The 15,426-nt window shown below is 38.3% G+C and overlaps 1 protein-coding gene across 2 annotated transcripts in view; it reads left to right on the forward strand.

The window, feature by feature from the left end:
* LOC108437415 (zinc finger protein 239-like) overlaps positions 1 to 12,423 on the forward strand; it is a 29,640-nt gene extending 17,217 nt beyond the window's left edge. Inside the window, exons 1-2 of one of the 2 annotated variants that reach the window (XM_037531645.1) lie at positions 5,158 to 5,260; positions 10,391 to 12,423. In XM_037531645.1, the coding sequence (XP_037387542.1) occupies positions 10,514 to 11,296 (783 nt within the window). In that variant the 5' untranslated portion in view covers positions 5,158 to 5,260; positions 10,391 to 10,513 and the 3' untranslated portion in view covers positions 11,297 to 12,423. Of the gene's footprint in view, positions 1 to 5,157; positions 5,261 to 10,390 lie in introns of those variants that run through there. The other variant, XM_037531646.1, reaches the window with a different exon arrangement.
* Positions 12,424 to 15,426: the final 3,003 nt, after the last annotated feature.

Consider the following 15,426-nt stretch of genomic DNA (forward strand, 5'->3'; position numbering starts at 1 on the left):
TTTTTTTTTTACTTTTTTTCCATCAGACTTGGGGAAGATAGAACACAAGTTTACCTGATTGCTTTTTCTACAATATACTCTCATGTTTTTTTTTTCTTTTTCTTTTTTTATGACCAGCATGGCCCTACGCAACATGTATAGTGAGCATATAGGACCAAGTGGCTCTGCTTAACACACCAGAAATCTGGGGAAAACAGTGTTTCCAGCTCAGACTTAAATAAAAATCTGCTTTTAGGAAAAAATTAAGTGTTTTACCCTGTATGGAATGTAATTTCCTGTATTAATAAATCTGGAAATTGCCCCATAATAAATGTGTTTATTGGAAAACTACTTAAGTTACTTTTGCATATATTCTAATTCACAACCTGAAAATATTTTAGTTGAGTCAGCTACATCACTGGAAATAATCTGTACAACTAAAGCTAAAGCCAAAGATGTAAAAAATATTAAAACTGTTCATAGGATGTTTCCCCATGCTTCCATTGTTGTGTTAAAACTATAGGTATTTCATGATTATAAAAGGCTTCCTAGTTTACACTATATTGCCAAAAGTATTCACTCACCCATCTAAATAATTGAATTCACGTGTTCCAATCACTTCTATGGTCACAGGTGTATAAAACCAAGCACCTAGGCCTGTAGACTGCTAGAGCAGTGGAGACGTGTTCTCTGGAGTGACGAATTACATATCTCTGTCTGGCAATCCAATGGACGAGTCTGGGTTTCACAGTTGCCAGGAGAATGGTACTTGTCTGACTGCATTGTGTCAAGTGTAAAGTTTGGTGGAGGGGGGATTATGGTGTGGTGTTGTTTTTCAGGAGTTTCATGCTCCCAACTTTGTGGGAACAGTTTGGGGATGGCCCCTTCCTGTTACAACATGACCGCACACCAGTGCACAAAGCAAGGTCCATAAAGTTATGGATAAGCAAGTTTGGTGTGGAAGAATTTGACTGGCCTGCACAGAGTCCTGACCTCAATGTGATAGAACACCTTTGGGATGAATTAGATTGGAGACTCATCCAACGTCAGTGTTTAACCTCACAAATGTGCTTCTGGAAGAATGGTCAAAAATTCCCATAAACACACTCCTAACCCTTGTGGAAAGCCTTCGCAGAAGCGTCGAAGCTGTTATAGCTGCAAAGGGTGGGCTGACATCATATTAAACTCTATGGATTAGGAATGGGATTTCACTCAAGTTCATATGCGTAAGGTCAGTCTGAGAAGCTAATGGATCTTTGCTAATGCATTTTAAGTAAGTTACACTCCGTGCACTGTTAAGTTTACAGGATTTTATTCAATCAGTCCAAATAAGGGGCCTCATTCACCAATACCTTTCTAGGTTTTGCATTACATTTGTTCTTGAAAAAGGTCTTAAGAAAATATCTTCATCACACTCATGATGTGTTCTCAAGCCACAGAATTGTCTTGAGTGTTTGTAGATTTGGTTCTTATCTAAGAACATATCCCAATTAAGAAAACATTGGTTAGTGTCAGAATCTACATGAAGACTGCCTAAGTGGGTTCTAAGAAAACAATTCTTCTTAATCACGGTTGCTGAATGAGGGCCACTGATCTGAATATTACAGCAATAATTAAAAATTTTTTTTATCTCCTGTAACTCATAATTCACAACATGTGCACTACAGAAGAATTTCTATGAGGAGTATGCCTTATGGAACAATGAAGAGAATAGATCAGAAAACCCTATTGGGTTAAATGTAGTAGAATACTTTAAACTGATTGACACTTAGAAGTTGGCACTGAAAGGTCCTAATCTTGTCAGGTTTCAGAAACTAAGCAGGGTAAACTCCTGCTAGTAGTTGGTTATGAGAAAATCTTAGAATGCCATGAGACATTATAGAACAAAGAAGAACATGTAAAAATGAAATTATCACAAACACATTAATTCATTAATTAAAAATACAGCATTCACATTTAGTTGCTCTTATGATGTTCTATTATGAGCTAAATTGTTAACTTACCTTTGAGCTGCATTGTGCCTCTAATGTAAACCCAGCCACTGTAGATGAACATCTTACTTGCATGTACAGCCTGCGTGCTGAACAGGGCCTAAAGTCTGTTGCTATATGAAGGAACTAGTAGCTTACTAATGAGACAACCATCTCCCTGCACCTCGGCTCTCAGACTGAGTATTAGCCATTAGCGATGAGCAATAACTACTGGAGTGATGAAGATTCCTGGGTAAAAGACGAACATCAGGATGACCTGAGTGGACTGTCCAACATCAGCAGAAAGGGTGAATTATCATCAACTCTCTATTTTTATTTATTTAAAGTGTACACATTTTACAGCTCCACTCCAAATTACTTTCTCTGCACTGTGCAAGTTTCTAACAAATGAAGAGATACATAATTTATCATATAAAATAATAGGCAAATCTAGGCTTAGTGTGCCCTAAAATGCAGATTTAATATAGGTTTATGCCAGAAAAATGGTCCATTAATTTTATCAGTGATATTGATAGAAATTTCCGGAATGTTTGTTTTGCTATGGGAGCTGTTACTCTTACTTGATTAAAGTGATTAAAATAATGTAGCATTTCTTTAGATTAACCTGTGTAAAATGTGCAGACGTTCCAACATCAACTGACGTACCATGATTATGATGCTCAGCAAGATATGGAGGAAGACCAGGAGACAGGCAATGTCTAATGATTACGAGGCTGAAGGCTATCATTCATTTATATGAATTTGTGCAACAAACAGGGTTTTTCATACTGCAGCATTCAGCACTGCAGCTTTTCATATGTGACTCACATTATATCATACAGTTTTTATTTTATCATAAATAAGTTACTTATTTTATCATAAGTTACTTCCTCACACTTTGCACATAGGTACAAATTCATTTTGATCCCCTGTAACTATTTAATGTCTACTTGCTTATTCTTTATACTATTTATTGTATTTATAGTACTTTTTTTATATTTCTTCTAGTATGCCACTAGTATGTCACTCAGATAGCTTGATGGCTTGCAGTCCTTCATCCTCATGTTCACTTCTGTCCAGCACAGCAAAAACTTCACTGTTTCAGTGTTGGAAATATTGCCTTCAGTCCTCAACAAGAACACCCAGAACATACAGCCTACAGAAAAAAGCATGTCCTAAAATGTTAAAAGAGAAGACAAAGTGGAACTTTCATTGCAAAAAGCATTAACTGGTAAACATGCAGGAATCAAAGGAGCAAAAAAGGGCTGCAAGAAGAGCACACTGTCAAATATTTGTCATAACTTCCATCATTGCATCAGAAACACTACTACGACCCCAATTAAAAAAAACAGGACAGTATGTCAAATGTTAGTAAAAAATGAGAGCAGCAATTAGTAAATTATGTTTGGCCTGTATTAAACTGTTATAAAACACAACATTTAATGGTTTACCTTATGCATTTCATTGTTTTGTATGAATATGTTAATTTCAAATTTAATGCCTGCAACACATTCCAAAAAAGTTGGAACAGGAGTATGTTTACCACTATGTTACATCATCCTTTTAACAACAAGTAACAATGAGGCTGAATATACAAACTGATTGTTTAAAGTGTAGTTTCTGACATTATTTAGCTATACAGTCAGTTGTTCAACTATATGGGCCTTTTGGTCATACTTTGGGTTTAATAAGGCCAACATTTTCAATGGGAGACAGTTCCTTTCAACATATGGCAACATATCTTGCTCTAAAATGTGTTTAGCTGTAACGATTCGTCAGAAACCAGACGCTTGCGGATAAAAAGGTCAAAAGGCCTTTTAATAGGGCTAGGCAGATGCGTGGTCAAAAGACAGGCATGGGTCAAATCCAAAAGACAAACCAAAAACAAAGCGGTGATCATATAAACAAGCAGACAAAGACAAAAAAGGGGCAAGGCAAAAACGAAGTAAAAAAACAGGCAAAGGTCCAAAAACACTGATCAGTAAACACAGGCAACAGTACAAAAGGGCAAAGTCAAAATCGAAACAACAGTCAGAAACGAACAGTATGTTCCTGGAGAAGTAATACCTCGCAAAGAGCTAAACTAAAGCCTGGTCTTAAAACCTATTCTATCCAAGTCATATGACTTAAAACACAGGTGCAAACAGTTAATATTCAGGAAAGCATGATCTCTGATAGGAGCGCAAGATCTACTCAGAGGTCATGTGATTCCCCACAGTATTGTGGGTAATGAAGTCCGTTGGGTCGGAGGGAAGTTGCGTCATCATGTGATCTTCCTGAGGGTTCTGGGAAATGCAACATTCATTATGCCATAAACAATCTGAAAGTCAGACTTATTGATTGCAATAATGTTTCCACTATGCAACAGTCCATTTCAGACTAGCTTGAGCCAAGAGAAGTTGACAGTGTTTTGGGATGTTTTTGATATATGGATTCCACTGTGCACAGTACGGTCTTAACATGCATTTGTGGATGCAGAAACAACAATGTAAATTGACAAAAGTTTGTGTAAGCATTCCGGAGCCCATGCAGTGATATCCGTCACAGAAACATGTCAGTTTTTATTGCAGGAACATAGTTTTAAAACTGTTAGATTTTTTTCACTTAAGCAATTTTGACTTGTGGAAAGTGGAAAGCCTCGCCCCATGCTTGCTCATAAATTACTAGACTTTTCTTGGATGCTTCTTTCATATCCAGTCTTGATTGTAGATTTTATTGATTTAACAATATTCCTCATTTTAAATTGCTCCTGTCTAAAGTGTTTTTGAACTATTTTTTTAACAACAATTTCAGAATTAGTGTGTATCCCCAGAAAACAATGAAGATAGAGCCTTACATATCTTGTCTTTGTAAAGTCTTTGTTCAAATATGGAATACAATCTGAACACAGCCTTAGTGTACTTGTTTGTCATCACAGTCTTTGAATGCCTGAAACTCTCCCCATGCTCTGAGCAGTAATACGCCTTCTGTCCTGTTTGAATGTGCTTTGGAAAGAACCCTGTTGAGTAAAACTCTTGCACTAGTGTTGATGGAGATTACTTAGTAAAACACTTCCCGCACAATGGACTGTAAAACACTTTCCATTTTCTGACCAGTGACCGAATATGGGTGGGATTTAAAATAACGACCGTTCCGCGTGGTTCCAGTGTGAAGCCGCTGCAGGCCATGTAGTGGCGCTAATTCTGTAACTAGAACTTTCTCCAACTGCGCTAAAGCGGAGAAGCAGAAGGTTGTGTTGTGGTCAGCTGTTCACGCCTTCGCGCTCATGCAATGTTGCTGGAGGAGCAGAAAGAAGAGCTGAGCTGTTGAAGGTAGGAAGCTGTCCGACACTTTAACACTCACTGTTCTTCATTCACTCTTAGACAAACAGCTGGAGGCACATTTGAGTTCTGAAAATGAGATTTGGTTAGTTTAAAATAGATTAGACAACACAGAAGCAGCTTCATTCAAACTTCGCTGAGTAATGTGAGCCGTTGTGCCTGAATATTTGGTCGTTTTGTATGATATTTATGATTTGCACTATAAACAGGCTACATGGAAAAGTTGCATTATGTTACCAATGGGTTAAAATGCATTTTTACTTTCGACCCAACTTTGCCTAGTTAGTTATAAAGATATGTCTCTCGGAACAAACCTAATGATTCTTGGCTTTTATCTCATGGGCTTCTGTTCTTTTGTGAGCTAATGCGCCAGTGTTCATAATTCAAGTGCTACATTAAGTACAATATACAACGGTCTAACTGTTAACTCACAACCAAACTAATAGAGTAAATAAAGTCTAATAATTGCAAGGAAGAAGAAAATCTGACCTGGCACTTGCTTTCTCAACACTGTCTCCTTTTTCTCTCTGTATCCTCATGGCCTGAGCTGCGTTCATGTACATTTAGCAGCCAAGTTGGAGTGAAAGACATGTTGCTTTTTATGACATGGCCTGAGAGAAAATTATAAATGTTTTTAAATGAGTTGAAATGGACTTAGTGCATCATCTATATACCCAAGCTCACCGTCATAGTTTAACAAACACTCTTCCAGAGTTATAAATATGTCATTAAATGTGGGTCTGAGATAGGTGTACATTTTTAGGCGAATATCGGCCAGTACTATTTATTATTTGTATTGTATTTTAGTTAATATGATCAGCAGCTGTAGCAAGGTGTTTGGTTTTTCCATCAAATTGTGAAAATACAAGTTTCTGCCCTTTAGCAAATTTAACTGGTCTAGGACTCACCATCTGAACACACAGCTCAATTTATTAAGTATCTTGGTATTCGCATTTCTCCAAACCAAACTGTGCCCCTCTACTGCAAGAAATCAAGGACAATCTACCCTTATCTATTTATTGTAACCCCTGTCACTCCACTTTCTGGCTGGCTGTCTTCTCTAAAATGTGCAGATATAAGGTTCTACTGAAATCATCTATCAAAACGATCCACTCTCCAAAAGCCTAAACATCTTAGGGGACTTGGAGACCCAAAGTTTACTACTATTTCTTGTCATGCCAGCTAATTCAAATTCATCATCAGACACGTGACACAATCCTTTTGGATAATGAATGTTTGGATCATGTTTGGATACTGAAGACAGTTTAATTCAAGAACTAGACAATAAAAACATTCTCTAAATAGACCAAAATATAAAATCACTCCACCGCAAATTGTACTGTATGGGATTTAGCCACAGTCATAGGCCTCTTTTCTTTTTTTTTTTTTAACCATTGTATTTATTGAGTTTTTACAAATTTTACAATTAGTCCATTACAGTTATGGCCAATAAACACTGAAGAACAAACAAGAACTAACCAAGCACACATAAAACAATTAGCTATGTAAGTAATTAAGTAGGTAAAATAGTACAACAACAAAAAGGGAAAAAAGAAAAAAAAAACAGTAGACCACATACAGCGAAGTTAGACAATGGAGCTAGACTGGGTACATGTTAGTTCGACAGCAGAATTTCAGTATTGGGCACAGATTATTACCAACTAGCAAAAAGAGGCCCTTGTCAGAAAAAGAGGCTCAGTGTCAGATCTATAAAAAGAATGTATACACACCTTTTTTTTAGTAGTACAGGAAGGGATTCCATACCATTTCAAATTTAGACTATTTGCCTTTTAATATTTATGTTCATTTTTCTATTGACAATCAAATGGACATATTCTTTATCCATTGTATAATGGAGGGCCTCTCTGTTCTTTTCCAAAATAAAGCTATCAGATGTTTCTCCTCTAGAATACATGTCAATTAACTTACGAGTGCTGCTTCCAATAACAAGACTGTCAGGGAAAATACCCAAAATAAAAAGTTCAGGTTTCAGAGGTAGATCTACAGAAACTATGTGGAAAATAGATTGCAACACTTTCCAGAACTTCTGGGCTACACTGCAACTCCACATGCAATGCAACAGTGTACCTTTTACTAGTGAACATTTCATGCATAAATCAGGAATGTTGCCATTAAATGTATTCAGTTTTACTGGGGTGATGTATGTTCTCATAATCCAGTTGTGTTGTAATAGCTTTAGCTGGCTATTGATGGATCTAGTCTGAGCATCTATACATATATTCTTCCAGGTCTCTAATGAAATATCAACTTGTAGATCTTCTTTCCAAGAGTCAAGTTTGGAATCTGAATATTCTCTGGAGACCTTAGCATGTTGTAAAATGATGATACCAGTCCTTTAGACTTAGTCCTTTAGATTTTGGGTTCTGAAAGCTTTCAGACTTGGTGGGAAAGGATGAATCTTCTAAGTTGCAGATATTTTTAAAAAAAAAGTGCTTTTTTGGAATGCCAAACTTGGTTGAGATCTCAGAGAAGGGCATTAGCATACTATCTTTGTATAGATGTTGGATTTTTTGCACCCCTTTTTCATACCAAATGTTAAATCCTAAATCCAACCTAGCGGGTTTAAATTTTTCATTTCCCCAGATTGCCGTGAAACCAGAGGGATAGATGTCTAGATATTTATGTACATCACACCACAAGTTTCAATGTCCATTGAGTAGAGGTATAAACTGAAAGGACGTTTTGTCGTAATAGAAAGACATTCTATTTCCACCCAAGTGAGAAACACTTCAGGAGAGAAGTAATATGTCATTGTTTATAACTGTGCTGCCCAGTAGTACCACTGCATATTGGGAAACTGAAGGCCACCCCTGTTGTACGGTAAGTATAATAATGACAAGGAGACCCTGGCTTGCTTATTATTCCAAATAAAATTTATGAAGAGCTTTCTAAGGGTTATAAAGAAAAAATGTGGGGGGCGGAGTGGAATATTCTGAAATAAGTATAGTATTTTAGGCAGTATGTTCATTTTAATTATTATTATTAAATACAGGCTATTAAAGAGATGGGTAGAGATCTCCATCTTTCAAAAGATTTGGAAATGGATTCCAGAAGAGGCTGATTATTGGCATTTGGCTGATGCTCTTATCTAGAGCGACTTACAATTTGATCATTTTACACAAATGGCCTGACTGCATGTCTTTTGGACTGTGGGAGGTAACCGGAGAACCCGGAGGAAACCCATGCAGACATGGGGAGAACATGCAAACTCCACACAGAGAGGACCCTGGTCGCCCGGCCGGGGAATCGAACCCAGGCCCTCCTTGCTGTGAGGCGACAGCGCTACCCACCACACCACCGTGCCGCCGAGTTATTTAGAACAATCAAATGAGTTCTGTTCAAAAACACAGGCAGCAAATAAATGAAAGAAATGGACCATTTTAAGCTCACCATTCAATAAATATCAAAGTTGGCACTGATAACAGACAGAGTAACTGGTAGGCTTTAGCATAGCTAGCATACTGCCAGCTCTGTTTTCTACATAACAGGTTTGGTTCTGACTAACAAAAGCTTTATCGACACACATTTAGATAATGACTCAAATCTGAGCAGGAAAAGTTGAGCAGCTGAGCAGCAGCTGATGTTATAGGGACAAAATTAAACCTGGTCTGTGGTGTCTGGAGCTAGAACTACACAGTTCCTCTTTTCTAGTTAACAGTATAGCTGAAGAGCTCCAAATACCCTAGTGCAGGTTCGAATAGACTTAACTGGTACTCTGCTATAACATGCATAGATGATAAAAACTTATAACAGCAACAGGAAAGTCGACTCATTAGCAGTGGAGTCACAGAAAGCTGAAATTTAATTTAATTTAATTTAAAAGCTGAAATTCTGTAGTGCTTTAAGTTATAGCCTGCTAGGCTAAGCTTGTGCGGATGCACAGTGCCTCCCACTGCAGTATGGGCTTAGTTCTAGCAAACTGATAATTAAAAACACCCCTTTAGAGGATAAAGACTTGTATCTGAGAACACTAATTTGAATGACTGGTATTAAAGTGACAAAGATAATTATCCAACTACAAGTGAACCCCACCTCAGTACAGGCTGTTTCAATAACAGATTCTCAAGTAACGCCCATTTAGAGGATAAAGATGACTAGTGTACGGCGAGAGGCTGAAGTTGAAGTGACAGAATCGAACTGGTGTGGTGGGTGGTGTGAGCATGACTATTGGTAGACACTCGTTTGTGTAGTTTTCTTGGGTATTTTCTGGTTCTGATGTAGCTGTACAACAGATAGAAAAAGAAACTAACCAGTCTCATGAGTCTGGACCAGCGCAGAAGGGCTCAGCATGGCCCTGAGAACCATTTGGCTTGATACTGGAAAAGCGGCCGTACATCCACACTATATTATTAGTCAGTTGTCACAACGCTCCACACCCCCATGCTTAAGAATGTTTCACACAGAAAACAACAACAAAAAAAGATATGAAACAAACACATCTCCATTAACATTTTCACGATGTTTTTTGTACAGTAGTATGTGAAAGTTTAGGCACCCCCGGTCAAAGTGATACATAAAACATCTGCACAAAATGTACGTAAGTATCACACATTTCTACAAATTTAAATTAATTTAGTGAATTTCATATATTGGAATAATTTAACTCTTTGGCTAACTCTCAATCATCGACATTGCACACATCACATTTTATTCTTTCATTTAACCATAGCACTCGATTTCAAAATGCCTCTGGTTTTCTAAGAGTCATGTTGCAAACATCAGACCTTGACATCTGTGATGAGATCACAGTTAAGGTTACCTTCTGATAATCTTTCTGTGTATATGATGTTTGTGCAATTAGACTGCAAAATAGGCTAGTGCATTACTGTTCCCATGCCAGCCAAAGGTTACTGCAGGTCTTTAGCTGTGAGGTGGGGGTTTTGCTTTGCAACTGTTCCCAATATGGGCATTACGACATAACTTCAGTGATCTCTGTGTCTAATAGATGAGTTTGAATAATTAGTTGATTATCTTTTCTACAACAGATGGAATATTCTTTCTTCTCATTTTCTGCCATTTGATGTAAATGGAGCATTCTTGATTTAGATCAGACTACTTTTCTTGCACATTGAACTTAGATTTTCTTGTTTCTTCTTCCAGAAATAAATGATGTCCTCTTTGAATTCTCCTGCAGTCTCTTTCTTACTCATCTTAAATGTGCTTCCATAAAAACATCAGGATTGTCCACCGAGAAGAACGGAAAACTGAAGAAACGGGTTAAATATGGCGTCCCCAAGATGTTCCAGCCCTCATCAAATATCATCTGGTACCCTCCAGATGAACACATCTCGCAGCCAAACACAGAAATGCAGGAAGGAAAGAAATCCTTACTGCTTAGAGTGTGGAAAGAGTTTTACTCGAAAAAGTACTGTCAAAATACACCAGCGTATTCACTCCGGAGAGAAGCCGTATCACTGCTCAGAATGTGGGAAGAGTTTTAATCGTCAGAGTCATCTCCAGCAACACCAGCGCGTTCACACAGGAGAGAAGCCGTATCGCTGTTCAGAATGTGGGAAGAGTTTTAATCGTCAGAGTCATCTCCAGCAACACCAGCGCATTCACACAGGAGAGAAACCGTATCACTGCTCAGAGTGTGGGAAGTGTTTTAATCATCAGAGTACTCTCCAACAACACCAGCGCATTCACACTGGAGAAAAGCCATATCACTGCTCAGAGTGTGGGAAGAGTTTTAATCGTCAGAGCCATCTCCAAGAACACCAGCGGATTCACACAGGAGAGAAACCATATCACTGCTCAGAGTGTGGGAGGAGTTTTAATCAACAGAGTAATCTCCAACAACACCAGCGCATTCACACAGGAGAGAAGCCTTATTACTGCTCAGAGTGTGGAAAGAGTTTTAATCAATTGATTCATCTCCAGCAACACCAGCGCATTCACACAGGAGAGAAGCCTTATTACTGCTCACAGTGTGGGAAGAGCTTCAGACATTCAAAGACCGTGATGACACACAAGTGCACTAAGAGCAGTGGTAGAAATAGAAAGTAATGAGTGTAACCATAACACATTCCTAGAGTTAAAGTCTCCAGGGAATGGTGCTATGATCCCAGATTTCAAACAGTTTTAAGGTCCCCTGTTGTTGTTTTACACTGTTTCTAAAACATATCCATAAATTAAATATAATTTCCTGTGCTGAACACCCATTCAAGCCTGTGGCTCACACACCCAGTGAGAAAGTGTAGTATTTCAGCTTCTCCCAAAATTTGTTTCATTTGTATTATATGTTGAAAACTATTATGAAGGTGCACAATCAATAAAAAAGATTCTTTACTTTGTAATTTAGTATATCCAAGAAAGTATAGTGTTTTGGTTGCAATGATGGATGTTTTGAAGAACATTTAACAATGTGCTTAGTTCCTTGAGTGCCTCTTTTGCTCCTTTGTCTTGCACGTTAAGTAGTAGGTTGTTGCAATGAAAGTGACACTTTGCCTGTCTTTGCCTTTTAACCTCTAGGATTTTTTTTTTGTATGCTGTTTGTTTGAAATGTTCTTGTGGAGGACAATAATATAGGAAAGGTGATCCTGAAAACTGCAATAGTGAAACTTTTAAATTCTAAGGACTGCAAGACATCACACCATCTGAATAACATACAGGTGATCTCTCCTTCGTTTGGCCTACACATTCCTATTCTACATAGCATGAAGTTGCATGCAGGCTGGACTACAATTCATCCCTTTATTTCCCAATACTGTTTTCATAGACTTTAAGTATTGTTGATGAATTATGTGACACTTGGAGAGTGACATGAGATTAGGACTTTGTTAATGCCCATCTCCAGTCTATCTTTCCAGACATGGGGACGGACAACGGTACAGGAATTTGAACTAGGTTTTTCCATCATCATATAACTGGGTGATTGGAGACCATTTGGAGTTGTTCAAGCCCTTGGGCCTTACTGAGACGGACTCTTGCTGATGTCATTACGATGCACATGAGGGACAGTATCCTTATTTACTGAATCTCACCAATGCCACTGTTCAGTTTTGTTCCTGAAGCAATCCAAGTATGCATTATAACAATTTTGATTTCTAATGGTGAATCAGTATGTGTAAGAAATTCTGTATGTAGAATGTCTAATTTACACATGCTTTGTATTAAATGTATAAGCACTTTTACCAAGTCTGTGTTAGGTGGGAAAGACACAGGGTAGGTGCTCTTAACCTCCACCAGTCTCTCTTATATTCTCTCTTTCTTTTTCTGCCTTTTTGCCTGCTGATTTCATTCTTTACACATTTGGGTAGTTCAGCCTTTGTGTGTGAGGTTGGAACATGCAAATCTTTTCAGAATATTTGTCTCCATTTTTATACTTCTTTACACTATTCTTCGTTTGAAATTTGCTTTGAGGTCTCCTCTTTAGTTTTTGGGGTATATTGCATGACAGAAATTAGAACTAGGTATTTGTGGAGGAGGGGATGTGGTTGAGTGTCATATGCAGGATGCAGGACCAGTCATGCTAAGTAGCTGATAGATGAATCTTATTTCTTGTTTCTGCCAGCATACTTATAGCTATATGTTTTCTCAGTAAGTAGCAGAGCCCAGAGAGAGAAAATCACTGAAGACCCAAGGAAGAAAAAGGCAGGCCATGCAAATGTCATTTAATTTGAATGCTGGCTGAAAAGCTAAGCAAGTTGTGTTGTTTCAGAAAAAAAAAAGGTCACCATGGTGGTAAAACACAAGGAGTGCAGCAGAATACTGGGAGTGGCCATGGAAGGACTGGGCAATCTGACTCACAGTTTAAGCCCAATTGGCTGCCCAACAGCTCCCTGCTCATTCACTGCTGGAGCTGAAAAAGAGCTCAAATGCAAAACCCAGAATGAGAGCAAATCTCTTCAGTCAATGAGGTATGTAAGGAATATCTGAAACATTTTCATGAACACAGTGTATATTATTTTTAATTGTGTGCAAAAAATAACCAAGACAACACCATACATTCGTTTGAAAACTGTTTCAACTCACCATTCAATGGTTTAATGTACAATTCATAAAAAAATACTACAATCAACTACAGGTTTTTGTTTAAGCTTTTTTAGTCTGACTTCAATTTTTCACTTCAAAAGCAGGATTAACCTCAATTACGGACTTTTTTTAAAATATGTTTTATGATGATTATGAGTGTATGGTAACAGCATCTTCAAATTAATTCCTATTTTGCTCTTTTTTGAGATAATCCAGTAATCTTTCCAAACAAACACTGATCTAAACTAATGGTTAAAAATAGAAGGTGGACAGAAGTCAACAGTCCCTTAATATGCTCCCTGATCCATTAGACTGCAACAGATACAGAGTTCAAGGAGGGAAGACAGGAGGGCTGCAGTCTACACTGGCTGTGTTTACATGCAAAGATTTTTGCCAATCCGATTGAATACAATCGGATTACAGATTCAGACTGAGGTGTTTATATGCTCACTCTGCTCAACAATCTGATGACAATGTTCGTTTACATGCCCACTGCAAGTAATCCGATGCAGAATGACGCGCATGCGTGGAGTAGCGTTTACAGTAAACGTTACCATGACAGCGAACATCACGTGAGGTCCAGTCGGAGTGCTTGTGTTTTTAATTGCTTTAAACTGATGTCAGGCTCAGAGAAACGTCCTTCACATGCACCTACAAAGGAAGAGGTCGTGCTCCGAGACACATAAGCTGGATGTCCGTTCCACCGCCGTCTTTCAAAGCTCAGAGTATAAACCTCGTCTCCTCTGCAGACCAGTTTCTATTCTGCCATGTTGAACGCCGCTGTGACGCGCCGCGCATGCGCAGAACGTTCCGATTGGAGTGTAATCGGATTCAGGCGTTTACAGGGATATTATTCTTCTATTTAACGGAATATTTAGAGGTTTACCCACCTCGTTCATTCCGATAGAAATTGTGTTGAGGTGTTTACATGGACATATTCTATTCCGATTGAGCTATTAGTCAGATTATTAACGGATTATCAGGCTGCATGTAAATAATGGCTAATTATTTAAGTGGCTAATGAGTGAACAGAACATTCAGAAATACGAGCTGTATCTAATAGTAAAGCATATGAGCAGACTTGAGTAACTATACATGATGCAGTTAATGCTCCTATTTTGGGAGCACAGATAAGACCTGCTACCTCTTTAGAAATGACTCCTTCATGAAAGAGACCAATGGAGACTAATATATACAGTAAGACATACATTGGTCAGACAGTCAAGTTTGCACTACAAACATAGAGCCTGAAATACACATAACTTCCAGCTAGCTGTTTAAAATGTGGGTATCTACCAGGTGTAGCTCATTGCCGACACTGCAAGTACTTTGTCCATTCTGTGTGTACAGAACGAAGAGAGACTGAGTGTAAGGATGAAAAGGTGGAGGAATTAGAACTGGCAAAATGAAAATACAACCCCAATTCCAATGAAGTTGGGACGTTGTGTAAAGCATAAATAAAAACAATATGATGATTTGCAAATCCTTTTCAACCTATATTCAATTGAATACACTACGAAGACAAGATATTTAATGTTCCAACAGATAAACTTTATTGTTTTTTGCAAATATTCACTCATTTTGAATTAGATGCCTGCAACACCAGAAGTTGGGACAGGGGCATGTTTACCACTGTGTTACATCACCTTTCCTTTTAACAACACTCAATAAGCGTTTGGGAACTGAGGACACTAATTGTTGAAGCTTTGTAGGTGGAATTCTTTCCCCTGCTTGCTTGATATACAACTTCAGTTGTTCAACAGTCCGAGGTCTCCGTTGTCACATTGACACATTTTCAATGGGAGACAGGTCTGGACTGCAGGCAGGCCAGTCTAGTACCTGCACTCTTTTACTACGAAGCCATGCTCTTATAACATGTGCAGAATGTGGCTTGGCATTGTCTTGCTGAAATAAGCAGGGACGTCCCTGAACAAGACGTTGCTTGGATGGCAGCAGATGTTGCTCCAAAACCTGTATGTACCTTTCAGCATTAATGGTGCCTTCACAGATGTGCAAGTTACCCATGCCATGGGCACTAACACACCCCCAGACCATCAGAGATGCTGGCTTTTGAACTTTGTGCTGATACCAATCCAGACAGTTCTTTTCCTCTTTGGCCCGGAGGACATGACATCCATGATTTCCAAAAACAATTTGAGATG

The sequence above is a fragment of the Pygocentrus nattereri genome, chromosome 20 (assembly GCF_015220715.1).
Source record: "Pygocentrus nattereri isolate fPygNat1 chromosome 20, fPygNat1.pri, whole genome shotgun sequence".
Taxonomy (NCBI): Eukaryota; Metazoa; Chordata; class Actinopteri; order Characiformes; family Serrasalmidae; genus Pygocentrus; species Pygocentrus nattereri.